The following is a 21,086-nucleotide window of genomic DNA, read 5'->3' as shown; positions in this document are numbered from 1 at the left end:
TAGAAAGTGCCCAAAAGTATTATTTTGGTTATCCAAATGGTATGAATTATGTAGACCTGAGGCACTAGTAGTGAACAATAGTAACCACAAAGGATACTGCCAGGTAACCACTGACTGCCCAAGTATACCAAGAAAAAGCCTCACACGTACAAATTCTCAAAAGTATTTTTCGTTCTTCCTACCACACAAACATGAGAAATACTCAAATAGCTTGACAAGTGGAACAGTTGATAGTGGTAATAAACTAAAGTCAAAACCAAAGTCAAGCATCTCAGATGCCTTGTGGGGCAGACCTCTCTGGGCTCTCTTCACACTCCAACTCGATGAATTTACTTGAACATTCACAATTCAAGCACAACGAAGACCTGCCTTTCCAACACAGACTCCATATACTCCTAGGACAAAAAGCTGAACCATTTCTGAGGTCGCCAACTGCCTGATTCACAGAAGTAGGCCGTCTGCGACACCAAAAATTCAATTTTTTATTTATTTATGACCAAACACCAAACTGTGATTTTGCAGAGTCACAACTCAGGTGTTAAGGACGCCACTTCCAAATACCAAATCTTAGAGGTATTTATTAATGTTCTGCGACTGAAATGCAGGAGGTGGTAACCCGTTTGCAAACGGAAAGGGCCCACAAAGGACCCCACCCTCTTTGCGGATGTTGACAAAAACAGTTTTTAAATACTGACAGTTACTTCTTTTTTTTTTAATGCATCCCGTTTTCCTTTAAAAACAGTCACAGACATGGTGGTCTGCTTACCCCATCCCTTTGATGGCTATCATTCTTAATGGATAGCAAAATACGATCTACTCATTAACGTTCATCAGGTAAGTCGATTTGCGTTCCTATAGGAAATGCTATTTTAAATTTAAAACTTTTATAGACTGGGAATTGTGATTTCCAAGTTTTAATTCAGTAAAAATCGTAATTTGGAAATTGGAATTCCCAATGTTAATAAATATGGCCCCTAGTGATGTCCGTGCAAAGAAATGTCACTATTGCACAAGAAAAAAACTTGGTTCCACCTCAAAAGCTGCTTAATCATTTATTTGTAGGAATTTCCTATTTTACTGTAAAATTAGAGTATGCAAACATTACTAACAATGTATATGTACAGACTCAATGTATATTTTTAAATAACATGACAACTGTGGCAAATATCACAATTACCATTAAGAGCATGCAGAACCACAAAGCTCTTTATGATAGCAATACGAAATTGCATTTTGTTATAAATCATACAAACCACTAAACAGGTTTTAACCATATAATTAGATACGTACATCAACATCGCAGGTGGCCTTTATTAACACAATAGGAAGCAAAGAAACAATACCGTTTGCTAACACACTTCCAGCATTTTGTACATATTTCAAAGGCTTTCAAAAAGTGGGTGGCTAATTTGTTCTTGCACACAGGCCCACATTTTGTTTTTACCCCATTTTGTGATTATTGTGAATGCTTTGAATAACAGTCTTAAATTTTCTGGGTCACACCACAAATAGAACTCTGTACAACCGTACCGAAATAACCATGGTGTTCTTGTTCATGATTCGAAAAACTTTGTTAAATATAGCTCTCTCTCTATGCCTCTTTTTTAATGCTGAGGTGGACGCACATCAAGCCGCTCTTTTGAGGCCATAGAACCTGGGAGGATTCAGTTGAAGCTTTGCAAGAAAAATTATATGAACGCAAAGGAAAATAAGAACAAAACCATCCCACCAACAAACAAACATAAATAACACACAAAAATTTAGAAACAAAGAAGTAAAAAAAAAAAAATGTACACTAAAACCATGTACTATACTTATTTTGGCATCTAGTTTTGCACTACTGCCACTCTCTTCTGCAATTTATATGGAAGAGGTAATCTGGATTAAATATCTTCTACCTGATGCAAGCCGAACAACATTTGTTGAGGATATTGGGTAGGTGGAGGGACAAAGATATGTATGATTTTGTGGAACCCATGTCTGTAGTCAGGAAAGAGTCTGCATTCCAGCATCATCCCCGTGACTGATGCATCTTCAGATGAGCTTTAAGTTCTGGAATAGTGGGTTGCTGCTGTTTACACATGTGACATCTGAGTGGAGCTTTCAGGAGCTCCGAGGTGCCTTCCTTTACTGTAACTTGCCCATTGAGTTTAACCATCTCAAGCACATCTGGAGAAAAAAAACAGATTGTATGATAGTCAAAACTGGCATGATGTGGAGCACATTTTAGGCTGTGAATGAAGCACCAACCCCTGCAGTGTGAAATACAAATGTAGTTCACCGCCACGGAGAGAACTGTCACTATCTCACACTAGGACGGAGTACAGATCAGAATTCTTTCTAGGGTTTTAATTAAAAGGTAATTTGCTGAAACCATTGTCATGAAACAGAAATGGGCAAAAAGAACAAGTTACTTACCTTCGGTAACATTCTTTCTGCTCTTTATGGTAGAGACTCTATCCAGCAAAAGATTCCTAATATAGCGTGTTACTGAAAGTAACAAACTTGTTCTTTGGATAGAGACTTCTAGCTGCAGATTGCTCACCTTCAGAATAGATACCAAAGCGATAACTTAGGGAGGTGGATCTGTCGGGGGGCTCAAACTAGAAAGTCCTGGAGGACTGAGGGGGTAAAATGCCCCTCTCAGTAAGCCGGACTGTCCAGGCAATAATTATTTGTATAGCGGAACACCTACATTTCCTCCTGGCAAATGACTAGGAAAAAGACTCTGTGTGCCAGTGCAGTAGTAGCACCTTTGGCCCTGGTAGAATGAGCACACATTTCTTTCGGAGGCTGCTTTTTTAACAATGCATAGCAGATCTTAGTGCTGAGCACAATCCAGAGGGAGCTAGTCCTCATCTGTACCACTTGATCATCCACCCAGTGGAGCTCAGTGCTCTCTTGGGGTCCAAGCAATTAAGTTTCTCCTCCTCCTCCTCAAGGGGGGAGGCAGAGCATAGAACACTGGCAGGGTGATGGTTTAACCAACATGGAATGGCATCTGTTGGAAAGTGCAATTTTTTCTAATGGTCACCCTCCACTTTTTGCCCAATGGTACTGAGGTTTTTCGACTGAGGTGCACTGGTTCCCTGCTAAACAAGTTCTCATTACCAGTGATCTTTCCCTAAAAACAGATAACAATGTGTACAATTGGGATCATGGCCAGCAAGCTGGCCAGCAGAATGCGCTCCTAAGGAGCTCCATCAACCGGCTGCTGAATCCTACAGCATCCTGCACTTACAAGCTCTCCACACACCACACACCTTGAGCGCAATTATAAATCAATACAATAGCCCTTGAAAGGGACTAAGGCATGAAACGTGCAACCCTGCCCCTGGAAAGCAGCTATGTTACAGAGACTTCAGCACCCTAGTGCAGGGCCATGTGGAAGACACCAAGAGGGACTGCGTGGTTGATGGCTGGACGCCGTGGCAGGGACCGGGAGCAGAGCAGGCATCCTAGTGATACTGCAAGGAGGTGCTGTGAGGAGCCTCTGTGGAGAACAGCTGCTTGAGGTTGCCGGCCGGAGTGCTGACTGAACTCCCCGTATGCCACGCTGGATTGGTAGTGGCATCTGCCCCACTGAAGATTTGAGTGGCTGGGGCCTCGCGGTTGTTTGCCTTCTGCAGGCTCTGCTCTCAAGCGCAGTTTGTGGTGGCCGCATCAGGTGGCCCGGAGAACTGCTGGATCTGACGTACAAGCCCCTGGGACCCGGGCTGCTTGGGACCCTCAGTGCAAAGGCAACAGGTGAGAGGATGCTGCTGAGACGGTCCTAGATGGGCCTTGTTTGTGAACACTCCCTGACACTGTAGCTGATGGGAGACCCGAGAGCGGGGAGGAGACCTGTTGCAGCGCAGACTAATGAGGTCTTTTGTGAAGCTGTGGGATGAGACGGGAAGCCCCTGATGCCAAATGGGGATTGTAGCAGCAGGAGGGGGCCTGTGATTACCCAGGAATAACAGGAGCAGAAAATTAGGCCCTTCCGCTGAAGCTCTGCGGTGAACCCTACGCACCTCATAGCTAAAGGGTGAGAGGACTTTGTTCTTGCGGTGATGGGCGTCCATGCCATGCTCGGTTGGTACACTTACGCTGAGCCTCTAATGGGTGGCAAAATCTGGAGAAAGACCAGGCCTGGAAACCGTTTGGGAACACATGATGGCACAGTGATACTGAGGGAGCCAAAGGACCAGGCCCACATGCTTGCTGCACAATAATACTGACTGGGTCATTGCTGTGCGGGGTACAAGGACGGACTGCTGATGATAATCAGGGGGATAGGAGAGAGTGACATGCTTTGCAGGAGAGAGGTTGGAAGGAGACGTGCTGGCATAGTGGGCCCCTGGCTTGGGGGTCTAAACAGCATCTGTATGTATCAGCAGATGCCCACCAGGCATGGATAATACGTTTCTGGACTTTGTCTGACCACTGGGTGCCAGCACACAGCTCCGGAGAATGGTGAAGGTGGTCCCAACAACTTTGCTGCCCCTTACACTGCGATAGGCGACGGATGGGTTTTATTACCTCGGTGAGTCATAGCATTTACGGTTGTTCAAGTTGAGCTTTCATCGATGTATAAATAAGAAAATAACAATAAAAAGCTTCTAAAAAAAAAAAGCTTACAAAAATAAAAATAAAAAAACACAATGTGTACAATTGGCACACTCCTCTACCTATGTAAGTCCCTGGTAAGTGGTACCTCTGGTACCTAAGGAATGGGTAGAGGAGAATGTACCTAAGGCCTGCAGCACATATTGTGCACCTTAAGGGACCGCCCAAAAAACCGGATGCACACAGATGCCATTGCAGTCTGCGTGTCCTGGAGCAAACCAGGTGAAAGCACAACATGGCGCACCCATTGTGTACCATGTTACTATCACTGCATCTAAATATATGTAGGTCACCTAAGGCAGGGTGCAGTATATTTGATGTGTGGTCGAATCTGCATGAGCAGATATGCCCCTGTGATGTCCAGCCCCACTGCATTGTAAGTGAACAGGGAAGCCATCTTAAGGAATGAACACTTGTTGATACAAGTAACCCAGTCACATAAAGGCTTTACTGAACCGTATGGTGTTTGGTATCAAACACCCTGTCTCAATAAATCCGGCTGAAGTCAGCCTCAGATTTATTATGACATGTACCTAGAGGGCACCTTAGAATTACCCCATGAACCCCGCTAGTATTTCAGTGTGTTGGCTGACTGGCCTCAAACGGCCTACCAACACCAGACAGGTATCAACCTCTTGGAGGTGACAGCCAGGGCTTTCTGAGGTCAAAAACAAAGCATGCAGTGGAGAGAGGTGTTGTAACCCACTCCAGCAGGATGGCTACCAGATCTGCATACCAAGGCCAAGGGCTTCAAAGGCCCTACCGCCTATGGTATGCAAACCTCCTGGCTTCCACAGACCTGGGTGTAGCCACCCCCTGCCCTGAGGCCCATTTGGCACCAGGAAAGGTGGGAAAATTAGCTAGTCAGTGGGCTAACCACACCCCTAAGGTGGGCCACCTGAAGTGGACACTCAAGGAAGGGTTCCACTATCTTGTTTCTGGTTGGAACTTAGGCTTCTGGGATAGGAAAAAGCCCACTCCCCACAGGAAATGGTCATATAGGGGGAATAGGCGCCCAAGTGTAAGCAGCACCTAGGCTCCTACCCTACATCCCCCTAAATGCCAATACATGAAGTATTTAGGTGGCTGTCTGACTCCAGAAGACAGATTCCCTGGACCTATGAAGAAGGGCACTGAAGAGCAGCAAAAAGTAAGAACTGAGGAGCAGCTACAGACTTGGCCCGACCCTGCCAGCCTGTCTGCAGAACTTGATAATTGAGCCACAGTCATCTGTTCTGCAGCTGCTCTGCCTCCAGAAGCCTTGGTGGACCGCCTGCACTTCTAAAAAAATAAATAAAAATAAAAAAAGCACCAGGAACTTCAGTGGAGTAGCGGAGCCAGAACCTTGAGGACTCCGAACTGACTAAAACCTGACACCGGGCAGCATCTCTTCACTCGAGCCCTCTAGTTTCAGTTAAAGTGGGTCAACGGTGCCAGAGTGGTCCCCAGGCCCTCCAGGACATGAGCCCACCCTGAGTTCTTCAGCTGTGGACCCCCTGATGCCGCCTGCAGCCTCTCTGTGCCGGCTCCCTCTACTGTGATCGTATCCGGTGACAAAGACCTGACCCCTCAGGACACACCTGCACCCAGCCATCCCGAACCGAGGAGAAGAGGACGAACAGTGTCCCTACGTCCTCGAACATCGCAATACTTGAGCCCCGCTGTTCGTTCAATCAGAATGGCCCCCCGGTACTCACCCATAGCCTCTTTTCTCCAGGACCGTTTCCCACTGAAACTAATGGGGCACCCAACGTCGTAAACACCTCTGCATCTGGACGCCCCAGAGATCTCAGAGGTGACCCTTTGGTGCTGCCTTGGACAGTGGCTCATACGTATCTTAACTCCTGAAGACTGGTCCTGTAAGTCGCTGCTGAATGCCCATATGCAATACATGTGTTTGAAGCAATATGTTGGGCACCTTTGTCTGCTCTGGATGGGGAAGGGAGAGGGATCTGCCACTGACCTAATTGGGGTCCAGTAACCACCAATGCAGATCTCTTGCAGTTCTCCAATTATATCTGACAGTGGTCGGAATGATCCCCTTGATGTTTGACCTACTGGGACTTCAGATCCCACTGCAGAGCCTGCATATGCCACTTGGCATGCTCAACCAGCAAGATGAAGGAGACCATCAATCCTAGCAGCCTCAGAGTAAATCTCACTAAAATCCGGGACTGAGACTGAAAGATCAGGATCAGAGACTGAATGTCCTGGACTCTCTTTCCTGGGTGAAAGGGACGAATCAAACCATGTCCACAATAGCTCTGATAAAGGAAATTTTCTGAAAAGGAGTAAGGTGACTTTGGCACATTGATAGTGAACGCCAATGATGACAGGAGGTTCGCTGAAGACTGAAGGTGGTTGACAACTGCAGGGGGCAAGCCGGCCTTCAACAGTCAGTCGTGGAGGAAGACTGGCACCCCTTACTTCCGAAGCAGTGATGCCACCCCTGCTGAGGGGTGCTGGTGAGACCAAAGGAAAGCACAGTGAACTGAAAAAGTCCCTCTCCCACCATTCACCGCACATGCGCTCAAATGCTAGCAGTATGGGAACATGGAAATAACTGTTGTGCAGATCCATCACTAAAAAATCTGGGCTCTAGGGTCATGGGCAAACACCACCTGGGCCAGGGTGTGTGTTCTGAATTTATCCGTCAGGAGTAGCGTTGAGAGAGTGCAAGTCTAAAATAGATCGAAGAACTCTGTTGTTCTTGGGCACCAGAGAGTAACGGGAATAACAACCACACCTTACTTCTGGCATCAGCACCCTCTCAACAGTTCCTTTGGCCAAAAGGGCCTGCCTTTCCTGTCATAAAATGGAGAGACTGTCCTTTGTCAGTTGATGAGGGAACAGTGGAAGATGCGGTGACGAATAGAGAAAGGAAAAGGTGTATGCCTTGCAAAGAATCTGTAGGACCCACCTGTTTGACGTAATTACCAAATAGCCCAATAAGAATCAGTGGATTCTGCTTTCTACTGGGTGGCTGTGTCTCTGAAAGCAGGGATGTGGAATTCCTATCGCCCGACGCCCGGGACATCTTGTTTGGGGTCAAGGGCAACAAGTTTTTATGTTTACTTTGTCCTTGGGACAAGTAGGCCCAACCCCCTGCAGCACAAACCCTTTGGCTGCCTGTTTACAGAGAGTTGAACTCTCTGCAGTTGAGATAATGTGTTTCCAAAGGATAATGCTGTTCGAACTTGTATTTATGGTTCATTATTTGAAAGCCTTCATTATTAGGGTGCGTGCTGTAAATAAATGTTTTAAGGTCACACTTCACTACTGACGTTGGTTCCAGTACAAAAAAATAAAACGTGTACACACATGTTTGAAAAGTTTAGGCTAAGAGGCTAAGTATAATGCTCCCAGAATGCTCTCTGATTATATGCAAATGAAGTGTCATTTAGTAAAATGTGTTGATGCATGCTAGTATTTCCCAAAAAAAATTCTAATGGAAAATCAGTGTAACCATTTTCAACACTATTATGGGAAGCATGAAAATAAACAAACACTGACAAAGCCAACTGATCTGACATATTTTTATAAGTCTTTTAGTTTTATCAATGCGTGTCTTGTTTTGACATGGCTTTTGTAACACTTTATTGTTGTGGCAGCTACCAGGCCCTCAACATTGTAACAAACATTGGCAAAACCCCCCCAAAAAGTTTTTGAACTCTTAAAGCACACGTTGCCACCAGCGGCATAACAAAGGCCCCGCAGCCGCCCTCCAGGGGGCCCCGTCAGCACAGCACCTGCCCTGAGTGAGTCTGGAGAGGGGGCTCCTCCATGTTCTTTGCAAAGGGGCACCCTCCAGTTTCGTTACGTCACTGATTGCCACTGTAGTTCCTGACACTGAACAAAACTACTTTGTGTGGCAATATGCTCCTTGTGGAAGAGCAGAATGCGATCACTCACAGTAAAGCCAGCCAAAAGAGAGAGAAATAGAAGGTTAATAAAAACAAAATGTCTTTGTTAACACCAGACCTAATTAGGGACCAAGACACACATGTAGGTAGCTTTTTGCATGTCGCAAACAGCGACTTTCGCTGTTTGCGACGTGCAAAAAGCACATTGCGATGCACAAACCCAGTTTTGCGATTCAGTAACCTGGTTACCGAATCACAAAACGGGTTTGCGACTCGCAATTAGTAAGAGGTGTTCCCTTCCTAATTGCAACTCGCAGTGCAATGTAGGATTGTTTTGTGACCGCGAACGCGGGCGCAAACCAATCGCAGTTTGCACCCATTTCAAATGGGTGCTAACACTTTCGCAAAAGGGAAGGGATCCCCATGGGACCCCTTTCCCATTGTGAATGTCACTGTAAAAAAAAATTCAGAGCAAGCAGTGTCCTGTGGACCACTGCCTGCTCTGAAAAAATGAAACAAAAACGTTTCATTTTTCGTTTTTGTTATGCATCTCGTTTTCCTTTAAGGAAAACGGGCTGCATTACAAAAAAAACTGCTTTATTGAAAAGCAGTCACAGACATGGTGGTCTGCTGTCTCCAGCAGGCCACCATTCGTGAGGGGGTCGCAAATTGCGACCCACCTCATGATTATTCATGATGTGGGCATTTGCGAAGCCCTTGCGAATCACAGATGGTGTCAAGGACACCATCCTACATTCGGATTTGCGACTCACAATTTGCAGGTCACAAATCTGAACCTACCTACTTGTGGCCCCAAATTCTTAAAGAAAGTCACAAAAGTGCACCCATGGTATATGTCGTACCCCTATAAAATATTTGTGAACTGTATTTTAGCGTGGGTAAATACGATGTGTAGATTTGCTCATGTGAAAATCTATTGAGCATTTGCAAGTTCATTGTCCCTCCAGCCACTTTCTTCCCAACCCTGGAAGAAGTTCTAATTCTGCCATTGTCAGGAGTAAATGTCCAACCTTTCTTATTATGGGAAAATATTAGAGAGAAGCTGGTAAAAATCTTTAAAACATGCAGGTTAGTAGGTTTGCAGACTCAAAGGCATTCCAGCCCTGGAACTATTGCTTACTGCTTCCTCCAGCCCCAGTATGCAGATCTGCAGAAAGGTGGCAAAATAAGGAAATTTCTACAGTAGGGATTGAAACTCCAAGTATTCAAGCCCTACTATGGTAGTAGCCCTGGCATAATCAGAGAGGCTATTAATTGCTGCCATAATTTGTCGCCACACTACATGGCACCAAAGGGACAAGTAGATCTTTTTACAGGACAAGTAGATTTGAGAAGCAACCTGTCCCCTGGACAAGTAGATATTTTAATAAATTCCACACCCCTGTGAAAGGGTAAGTTAAAGAAGTATGCAGGTGGGGCAGCAAAATGCAGGGGATGGTGGGCTGGGTGGCACACTGACCTTGACCGCAGGAGATGTGGGCACTACGGCAGCTACAGCAAAACTGCTTGGTTCCCCGTGGTTGCTGGACGGGTGGCTGTAAGGCACGCCTTGGCCAAACCTGCAAAAGGAAGACTGAAACTGTTGTGGTGGTGAGGCTGGACAAACAGTCCCAGCAAGCAAGCAGTAACCCTGTTATCTTTAAAGGGCTCCAGTGTGGAATCAGCCTTACCCCCAAATAGGTGTGACCCCCAAAGGGCATGTTCGTGAAGGAGGACTGGACATCACCCGAGAACCCAGTTGATCGCAACCACACAAAGCGGTGAATGGGAACACTAGGGCAATGGTCCAGCCAATGGAATCGGTGGTGTCCAAGCCACAATGAATCATGACCTTGGCAGAAGCCCAACCATCTTTGATCACCTGGGAAAATACAGGACAAACGTCTTTGGGTACTCCTTGGGGTGAGGCGGTGTGGGGGCACATGCCACCGAATTCCAAAGGGTGTGTGAGTATCTTCCCAACAAACAGCTGGTGTTAAGAAACTTGAAGGCTAAGCTGGTAGAAGAAAAGACATGCTTGCCAACCTATTCAAACTGCTTAGATTCCCTATCAGGTGTGGGAAATGTGTTAGGATTAGAGCAGCTGGTGGAAACCTTCAACACTAGGCTTTCCGGTGAGGGATGCTGTGAAAGAACAGCTAGGTCACTCAGAGCAAGGTGATGACACATGGCAACATGTCTACTGACTGGGAGCCAGAGCAAGGTTTGGCCCACACCCTAAATAAGGTATGTGATGGTGCCTCCTTAAAGGGAAGGAGAGGCTCAGAAGACATTTTCCCCAGTTAAAAGACCTTCATTAAGACATCAGTTTTAACCTCCAAGGCGGCAAGCTTGAGGTCTCTTGGCACATTGGGGCCCAAAGGAGCGCTAGAGGGAGTCAGCAGAAATCTGGAGTCACAGTATTGCTGTGCAGAACTCTTTGATCCGATGAGGCATGGATGGAGGCCCCAAATACTTGGATGGTGCTGCAACCAGCTACGGAATCAGCTCCAAAGTCAGCTGACTTCAAGAGCAAGATCAAAAAGGTTGGTGTCGACCCTGCACCTGTACAGCTGATTGAGGGTGGTGCGAGAGAGCTGTATCCCTCTTCAACTTTTGGTGTTTTTATGCTTACATGAGGACTTTGAGCGCAATGTAGACCAACCTCTGGAGCGACTCTGGACTCCAGGAATGTGAATGGGAACAGAACCGCAAGTAAACTTTGGACATTGAGCGGGACTAGTACCAGCCTTGTTGCACAGTCTTCTTAATGCTTGATGATGTCGGGTTCGGCCAAGCGTCTCCAGGGCTTGAAACCAGTCATTTTAGAGGGTGATATCCCATGCACACTGTAGACTTTTAATGTAAAAATCAAGGTAAATGCGTCTGGGAGATGAGAAGGAGCTCCAGATCGGCATCTGGAGGCACCGAAAGAAAGGAACTGATGACAGCGCGCTGGAGCAGCTTCTATATAGACCCCACATGTTCCAACTCCAGCCTGATGCCTGGGGAATATTAAAAAAGGTGACAGGTCAGCAGCTAGAATTCTCTTTATCAGAATCTTGGATTACAGCATTGTTTGTATTGAGGGAACGTAGCCAAACAGAAACTATTGATGGAGGCTTCCTGTAGTGGGCAACTAATTTAATTGCAAATTGAGATTCAGTTTAATTTCCACTCGCATTACTCCTAACGCTGTTCACAAACACTACTAGTGCTACACACCACCCCATAGCTACCTTCTTGTTTCAGTTCTTTGTTTATAGAACCTGAATCTTCCGAGTTTCCTGCCTTATAACATATATTCTTTCATTACTGTCCTTCCTTGCAACAGATAAAGAGTAAATAAACTTGTGAGCAAATCATAAGTACAATTATTAAGAACACACTTTTTGTAATCTGAGATTGTTTTTGTCATACAATACAGATATGAAAAAGAAAGTAATGTCAACGACGTTACTTTAAAAACCATAAAAAGGTAAAACAAAATCAGCCATGAAACTGTGCTATTTTTACCGCTGTGTATAGGATGTGGAATACATTTCAGAGTAAGGAGACTTGTACACACAAAAGAAATTTTCAGTGTTCAGACCACCGAGTGAACTACATGTAGCAAATGTTGCTGAGTGAATTTGGTCACAAACAGAAAAAACTTCATACAAAACAATGAGAAAACGTGTGAAGAGTACATACATTTTAACATACATTACAGGCTGTTGCTGGAAGTGGCGCATGCGTTCTGGGCTAAATATGTGCAAAGTGGGGGTAACAAGCTCCCCTTTTCCCCGTACATTCCGCTGGATCACCTCCCGGGGTGGATCGGGGCCGGTACGCAAGCGTTGACTGCGTGGACAGAGGCAGGCGTGCAGACAGTGGGCGACTGCTTCGAAGACAGCAAGCTAATGTCGTTCGAGGCCCTACGGGCCCTCACCGAGGTGAACCCCAGCCAATTTCTGGCATACCACGCCATATGCCACGCAATTAAAAAAAACGTGGGGGGCAGGTACCTCAGAACCACATCCCTCCCCGTAATTCATCATATCCTACAATATGACGCCCAAATAAAAGTAACATCAAGCCTGTACAAAATCCTTAATAAACCCCCCGAGCCACATGCGTAGAGAGCCAGGGAGAGATGGAACGCCGTTCTCCATGACCCGATCCCACAAGCTGAATGGCCGAAAGCTCTGTACCATGCCCGAGGAGTGTCAAGGAACCCCAGATTCAGGTACACCCAGTTCAACTTCACACATCAAACATATTTGTCCCCTGCCAGAATAAAGCGAATGTTCCCCGACTCTGAGCCGACATGCCCTAGATGTAAAGCGCCGTCAGCACACTTCTACCACATGGTCTGGGAGTGCCCTAGCATACAAAAAGCTTGGACGGAGGTGGTACAGGGTATTTCCGAACTAACGGGGCTTGTATTGATAGTAGACCCCAAGTCCTGCCTACTGGGACTGAGGTCAAGATCTAAAAAACAAAGACACCTGCACAAATTTGCAGATCTAGCCTGTTTAATGTATAAAAGATTGATAGCAATGCACTGGAAAGCGCCCAAAGCACCCGATCGGAACTCTTGGTACACCCTAACACTACGCTGGGCCCGCAAGGAATACCAGGTACCAAAGAAGCTGGCGCGAGAGGGGCAACACCACACAGGGTGCATCGCCTGGGAAACATTGGTAACCAAACTTGAGGCCAAAAACAATGATAAGCCCCCCATGAACTGGGGAATACACAGATTGAACAAGCACAGCCCGAATCCTCCTGCGCACCCCACCGCGAAGGCACAACTCGGAGTGCGGCTTGCCATCATTGAACGGGCTTGACCACCACCCCCCCATCCCGCACTGTCAGCTCACTAGTTCACCAGCGCAAGAATATCTATAACACATAGGGCAAACACTCAACCTCCGTCACCACCCGCTGCTACCAAGCCCATGCTGGGCCACTACCAGCCGGCACGCGGTATAGGATCAGCAGTAAAGGGTCCACACTGGTCACGCGTGCGCACCCCCTCTGATACTTAACACACGCTAAAGTTTCCAGCCATTGCAGCAAGTAATGATACTGAAGGATAGGTAATGTTCCAAGACGTGTCTAATGTGTGGGGTTTGGGGTTGTTATATGTTTTTTACGCTGACAAATTTCGTAGGGGATCCTGTTGCTGTTAAGTGTATAGCTTGTAACGTATATTGGAAATATAAAACCAATAAAATATTTTTTTTTTAAACATACATTACAGGCTGAATAAACCTGAGTCCACCCCACACCATGCATAAGGCCCAGTGGCTGCAATAGGGTGAAAAATATAAAAGTATGCTAGCAAGTACAAACAATTGTAAACAACCCGACACCAAACGTAAATGTATGTGCACAAATTGAATGAAACTGCCAGTGTATTATAGATACGGCACCCTGTCCCTGTTTACACCATGACTTGTATTTATTTGGATGCATTGAGAGAAAACACAGACCGTGCTCTCTATTATAGATAATAGGCTGCCCCCAGGGTAGATGCCACTCATGGTTGACCTGGAGTCACGTTTTGTGAAAGGTGGAACAGTTGTTCGAAGGTGCGCTTTCACAGGGCAGGCGGCACCCCCTTTGAACTTTAAAGGATAAGAGAGAGAGCCTTGTAGGCCGGTGCAGTTAGTGACTGCCCCTGCATGGTGGGGGATATCTGAGTGGCCACACCCCCATGCGATTGAGGGAATGACCCACTAAGACAGCGAGGGCACCCTCTGAAACGGGGGAACAAGGGGAACTAGAAACCTTTCCAGACATTTTCCTGCAAGTTGGTGCAATGACTCACTTTAGTGGGAATTGTGCTACTCTGTAAAGTGCAGGCCGAGTGCCGCCTGCACTGCCAAAGATGGAAAGGCTCCTTCAAACAGCCGTCCCACCTTTCACAAACGCAGTGCCCCGGGCAGCTGCGAGTTCGTGCCTGCCACTGGGGGAGTGTTTTACCTGTAATAGGACCTCCTTCTTTGCCCCAGCGTACCCTTTTAGAGATGTGCAAAGGCAAACAGGAACAGTGTGCGCTATCTATACTACGGTCCCTTTCTGCTACGGAGTACTATTGTATTGTGAGAGTTCCTATTCCTTCAGTCCTAGGAAGTGTCAATTTGTGTTGATTGTGATGTCATTTTATGGCTTAAATCTGTTTTATTGTTTTTAAAGAGAATAATACAGAACCATTCACCTATATCCAATGGCCGGTGAGGGATAATCAAAACTCCGGCAAACGGGAAGGGCAAAGGTAAGGGAATGAATTAAGTGCCTCCTGAATGAGGTGGGGCAGCAAGATAGGCAACCTATCTATCCAGGCTGGTTGTCCCCAAGGGAAATTTGAGGATATGTATAGGAGCACTGGGGATCATATGGATGCTGTTCCCTCCAGGGCATCGGCTGTTATGTTCCGCCACTGTGAGGTGTAGAAAGCTCAAGTAGGCAAGACACGTGAGTTCTCTACATTCCTAGGAGAGGTAACCTAGATAAAGCTCCCAGGTCTTAGTAAACTGGGGTAGCCTTCGGTCGATTGTAACGGTCAGATTTTCCATACCTATGAGGTCCCAAATGTTGTGGAGCCAGTCTCGGTGGGTGGGGATTTTAGCTGTGCCCCATCTAGCCAAGAGGACCAGTTTGGCTGCACATAGGGCTAGAGTGATGACACGCCTTTTGTGGATTCCAATGGGTGGGTGAGGGCTTTTGGGAGTCCCAGTATTACATAGCTTAGGAATCCGGGGAGTGCCATGTCGTATATTTGGTCAATGGCCATTAAAGTATCAGCTCAGTATTGTTGAAACATAGGACAGCTCCAAAGAAGATGAGTTAGTGTTCCAGTTTGTCCACATCCCCTCCATCAATATGCGTCTCCGCTAGGTTTCCATGTACTGTGCGTGCCGGGGAGTAGTACCACTAGTGAGCTAACTTAAGAAGTGTCTCTTTGCCGGCTGAGGTGTTAACCCTCTTCCGGATGTCTGCCCACTCTCCAATGGTTAAAGGGCCTTCACATTCTTGTTCCTGGCAGAGCTGCGACTTTGATTTGGTGGGGACTTGTACCTTATTTAAGAAGGCATAAATATCAGAGTATGCGTTTATTCATTTGTCTAGTAGTCAGCCATTGTTCAAAGGGCAGCAAAAGGCAAATAGCATGTGGGCATATAATAGGCTGTGTAACCCAGTGACGAATAGCAACATATTGCCAGTGTACTGAGGGGGGTAGACCATGTTCCTGTTGCAGCTGAGGAAATGTCATGAGCCCTACGTTGTCAAAAAGGTTGCCTATTTGCTTACTATTGGTTTGTTGCGATTGCATGTATGTATTTCCCTGGCAGGCTGGGGGAAAATCAGTATTCCCAATTATTGGAGTTTGGGGGAGATAGAGGTGGATAGTCGCTTCACAGATGGGACCTTATCCCAAGCGTCCATAAGGGCTCTAAGAATTGACGAGAGATATACTCTGGGCGGTCTATGCGGCTTCGCTAGCCAGGGTACCTTCTAAATGTGGATGACTGCAACTGCTTGGTCAATGAAATACCAATGTTTCTCTGAGTAATGCCTGGCTCGTTCTACCAGGTAGTGGAGCTGCGCTGCCAGATAATAATAGGTAAGATGGTTGATACACATGCCTCCCTCTGTTGATGGTAAAGAAGTCTGTTTCTTAGCTATCTGGGCTTTCTTACCTGCCTAGATACAGTCGTGTAGGAGGCGTTGTAGATTATGTAAGGACTTTAGTGGATGTGGTAATGGTAGAGTTTGCATGACATATAGAGTTCTAGGCAACATCATCATTTTAACTGCTGCTAGACGCCCAAGCCATGAAAGAGTGTATCGTTCCAGGTGTGTAAGGTAGATCGAGTGATAGTGAGGAAGGTGTTGTCATTAGTCTTGGTGGTCCGTGGTGGAGTAGAGTTGATTTGGAGACCTAAATATGTTACCCCTTGTTTGGCCCATGTGAAGGGGAAGTAGTGCATACGTGAGAGTTGGTCAGGCTTGTTAACCACGGGGTTAAGGATCTGTTATTTCTGTAAATTTATTTTGAACCCAGAGGCCTTCTCAAAAGTGGCCAGTTCACCCCTCCGAAGGGGTCAAGGATTAAAGAGGATGTGTCAAAGCTACCATAACGTCGTGGGCATAGAACGCAGGTGTGTGATCTCCTCCCCATGGCAATATCCATTAGCGCTGGGTTCCTGCAGACACAGTCTGCAAAAGGCTCCATGTACAAAGCAAAAAGGAGCGGTGATAACGGGAAGCCCTATCTAGTGCCCTGTACAACATCAAGCAGTGAGGAGGCTACACCAGAGCCAGTTTCAGAACCACTGGCCTAGACCCATTTTAAGAAGTACAAGTTGTAGGTATGGCCAATACACCCAGTCGAATGCCTTCTTGGCGTCGACTAATAATAAAAGAGTGGGTATGCGAGAGCACTGTTTTTTTTTTCTATAACTGACAAAGGAGTTTGGTGTTGTCGCTACACCCCCACTCCGGTATAAAACCTGTTTGGTCAGGGTCAACCAGTTGCTGCTCGTAGGGGGCAAGGCGTGCCACTAGAATGGAGGTGAAAATGTTTGTGTCTACGCTTAACAATGATATGGGGCAGTATGAGGAGCACTGCCTAGGATATTTGCCAGGGTTAGGTATGATGGTGATGGTGACTATCTTCTTAGTATTAGCGAGTGAGCCAGTAGTGCTAAACGAATTACAGAGGCAGCTCAGAGTGGGGGCCAGTAAGGCTGCTAAGAGTTGTTAAAATCGGACCTGTAGCTATCCTGCCCCGGTGCTTGGCCCATCTGAAGAAGGAAGATGGCAGCCACTACTTCATCTATCTGGATATCCCGGGCTAGGTGGGAAGCATCTTGGGATGTGCAGTGGGGCTTGAGGTAGGTAAGTGGCAGCATCTTCCCCCTGTAGTGAATTAGCTGAGTAGAGCGTGGCACAGAAGCGTTCAGAGGCCTGTGCAATATGGTTATCCTGAAATAGGCCAAAACTTTGTGGCCCCTTAAGTTCAGATAGTATTAGCAGCCTGGGCTAGTAGGAGGTTGGCCAGTAGGCATCCCGCTTTGTTGCCCCCTGTATAGTATCTCTGCTGGGTAAGGAGAAGAGCAAATTCTGCTCTATCCATATCACGTGTGTTGAAAAGATGACGATTGGATCAAGAAGGTATGAAATCTGGTCCTTTATTGAAGCATCCCATCCACAGCCAACTACACTCTCCTCCTCTCAGCTCTGCTCTCATCAAACCTTCCTAACATTCCATATTCTACATGATGTCAGACTATGACATCAGCCTGAGAGCAGAGCAAAGAGAACAATCTACATTAATATTACAATTGATTATATACCACACACCTCCCCCCTAAAATAAAAATGCTCAGACTACAATATACAAAGATTGGAAGAAATAACAATAGAACAGATAACAAAATACAATACATTGAAACACTAACCTTAACAATTTCCAATGAATTTTACAATTCTATTAAAATTCCATATTCTACCATCTTTTATCTTCACGGCATTCCTGAATAATTTAATAACTTCAAAAGGTCCTTGAAATTTACTCTTCCCTTTACTCAATGTTGGTTTTTTGATCAATACCTGATCTCCAACCTCTATGTCAAGCTCACACACTCCCTTCTTGTGATCATAATACAATTTCCTTTTTCGTACCTTTTCACTCTCATGCACATTCTTCTCATCCATTATGTTTTGATCCTTTACATCCTTCCTCCAATACACCCATGCAGGTGCAAGTGACGTGTTAGCCTTCCGACCTCTGAACAGTTCGAAAGGAACCTTTCCTGTTGTAGAATGGGGAGTCATCCTATAAGCATATAGGAATTCTTTTAGACCTTCCTTCCAGTCTCTATTTGAAGCACTCTCTAGTTGTATACATTCTTTCACACACCTATTAAATCTTTCAACGATTCCATTTCCTTCGGGATGGTAAAGAGAACATCTTTTGTGCTTTATACCAGACATCTCAAGATACTCACTCATCTCTCTCGAAACAAACTGCGGTCCATTATCAGTGACAATAGTATCAGGGAAACCCTCACGTCCAAAAATGTCCTTGAGAAACTCAATTATTCTCCTGGTTTCTGTACTGTGATATATACCTATCTCAGCCCATCTAGAACAATGATCAATGAGCACTAACAAATAAGTGACACCACCCCTACCATGTAACGGGCCCACAATGTCCACCGCAATTTCTTGCCATGGTTTTAGTGGCATGTCTCTTACACACATTGGAGGTACTCTTGTTTTATAAACTTTGTCACTATTGCAACATTCAATACATTCTCTCACAACCCTCTCCACACTCAAATCCATTCCTGGCCACCAATAATCCAGACGAATTCTGGCCTTTGTTCTGCTCATACCTTGATGACCAACATGCCCAAGATTAACAACTCTATCTCTCAAAACTACACATTGAAACTGAAACTGGGAGGTGAATTAATACCTTAAGATTTTTGCAGGGCACAATTCTGAACGTAATGAAAAATATGACGCAAATCAGCACGAAGTAGCCTGACAAATAGTGTTAAGATGCTCCACAGGATCCCATCCTCGTCGCCAGTGTTGAAAAGATGACGATTGGATCAAGAAGGTATGAAATCTGGTCCTTTATTGAAGCATCCCATCCACAGCCAACTACACTCTCCTCCTCTCAGCTCTGCTCTCATCAAACCTTCCTAACATTCCATATTCTACATGATGTCAGACTATGACATCAGCCTGAGAGCAGAGCAAAGAGAACAATCTACATTAATATTACAATTGATTATATACCACAACGTGCTTTAAGCTGCTTGCATGCAGTGTGGAGCTGGTGACACCTTGTGGGAACCCATCCGTTTGTGTGCCTCCTCCAATTCCTTTACCAGTCCTTCTAAACTGAGTCACTTTTTGTCTCCCTCGGTTAAGGCGGCCTACAAGTACTATAAGCAGGCATCTAATTACAGCTTTTAGAGTGTCCCAAAGGAGTGCCACGAGTGCATCAGGGGTGTCGTCGGTCCCTAAAAAATCTTTAATGGCAAACTTTATTTCAGTCACAGAAGTCATATGTGTTAGGAGTTTGGTTGAGACACCAGGTGCATAGGTGGGGAGTGAGGCCTGGGAGGCATACTGTGAGGCTAGTTAGAGAGAGGCCGGAGAGAACGGCTATTTCATTTCAATGTCAGCAGCTGTGGTGGCCGTTAAGAGGCGCAGGATTATAAGGAAATAATAGATCTTATAGTATGAGTGGTGGGCAGCGGAGAAAAACTTGTACTCTCTTTTTGTGGGGTGGCAGCAACGCCATATATCGGCTAGCCAGTATCCTCAATTTGCTGGCAGCCCTGCAGTGCAAGAGCTCTCGTCTGACCCACCCTCTGCATGGACCTATCTAGGATAGTGTCTGGCACCAGGCTGTAATCTCCCCCAGATAAGACATTCATATCTGTGGTGGCCTTCACTTGTCCCACCGCCTCAAGAACAAAGGACTCTAGATGCTTATTTGTAGTGTATAGGGTGGCAAATGTGAATGTGTACATCTGCCCAGCAATGCGTAGGGATAGAAGTCTGCCTGTGATTTCAGCTTGTGTCTGGATCACTCTGGCAGATAAATGAAAAGCTAATAAGATGGCTACTCCTGCCTTCTTTCCTGTGGTGGAGAAAAAGCACTGGTGCTCAATCTAGCGGGAAAGTCTGCTTTGCAGAGGTGTGTTTCTTGAGGCAGGCATACATCGCATCGCATGTCCTTCAACTTAGAGGGGAGTGCCAAGCATTTTGACGGCACATTGAGACCTCTAACATTGTAGCTATGTACTTTGATCAGCTATGGTGTGGTGGAGGCAAAGGAGCATGTGAGACCCCTATAATGTGGTCTTACCTGTGAGCAGCATGGATGGGGTGCCTATGGTTGTAATAAGGAGGCATATCTGTAGGATAGTTTGCAGATGGGGGTCAGGGGAGGAACAAAGGTAAGAACAATAGTTAACATAACTTTCAATATACCTGCCTGGGAGTGTGGTTGGTAAGCTAGATAGGGCCCATGTCATGGTCACCAGGTATAATTCTGTATCAGGCAAAGGGGTAGGGAGTGCCCGCACCACAGCAAGTCAACTCTTTTGGGGAAGAAGGGTCTGACAATAATGCCACCCTCAGGGAAAGTCATCCATGCTTATGATCGTCCTGAGTGGGTCCATGGTTGAAGTGGGGCTGAGGTGCCATTTGTTAGACCTTGTCGGGGTCTGACAGGGCCTCCTGATTCTTAAGTTTGCGGAGGCAGGCCACCTATTCTTTGCGGCTCTCCATGGCTGTAGGTCGAGCTGGGCCTTTTGCTTTCAGCCTTGTAGAGCGTTGCAGAGTCTGTGATGAGTGGAGGGTGTCCTGCAACGAGCGGCGTTGCAGAGCCTGTGATAAGTGGAGGGTGTCCTGTGACAAGAGGCGGGGGACCTCGGTGTCTATTGGATTTCCGGTGTCCAACAGGTCTGATGCATCTTCCAAGGTGCATATGATCCGAGTTTCATAATTCCAGATGAAGGCTAGACGAACGGGGTGCCCTCAATGGTATTTGATCCCCCTTTCCTGCAGCAATTCTGTAACAGGCCTTAGTAG

The 21,086-nt window shown here is 46.1% G+C and overlaps 1 protein-coding gene across 4 annotated transcripts in view; it reads right to left on the bottom strand.

The window, feature by feature from the left end:
• Positions 1 to 1,291: 1,291 nt before the first annotated feature.
• APTX (aprataxin) overlaps positions 1,292 to 21,086 on the bottom strand; it is a 193,859-nt gene continuing 174,064 nt past the window's right edge. For all 4 annotated transcript variants that reach the window (XM_069237504.1, XM_069237487.1, XM_069237497.1 and 1 more), the window contains one exon: positions 1,292 to 2,169. In XM_069237504.1, coding sequence (XP_069093605.1) covers positions 2,012 to 2,169 — 158 coding nt within the window. In that variant the 3' untranslated portion in view covers positions 1,292 to 2,011. The remainder of the gene's footprint in view (positions 2,170 to 21,086) is intronic.

This window comes from Pleurodeles waltl, chromosome 1_2, assembly GCF_031143425.1.
Source record: "Pleurodeles waltl isolate 20211129_DDA chromosome 1_2, aPleWal1.hap1.20221129, whole genome shotgun sequence".
NCBI lineage: Eukaryota > Metazoa > Chordata > Amphibia > Caudata > Salamandridae > Pleurodeles > Pleurodeles waltl.
This window is presented reverse-complemented; position numbering and strand designations above follow the sequence as displayed.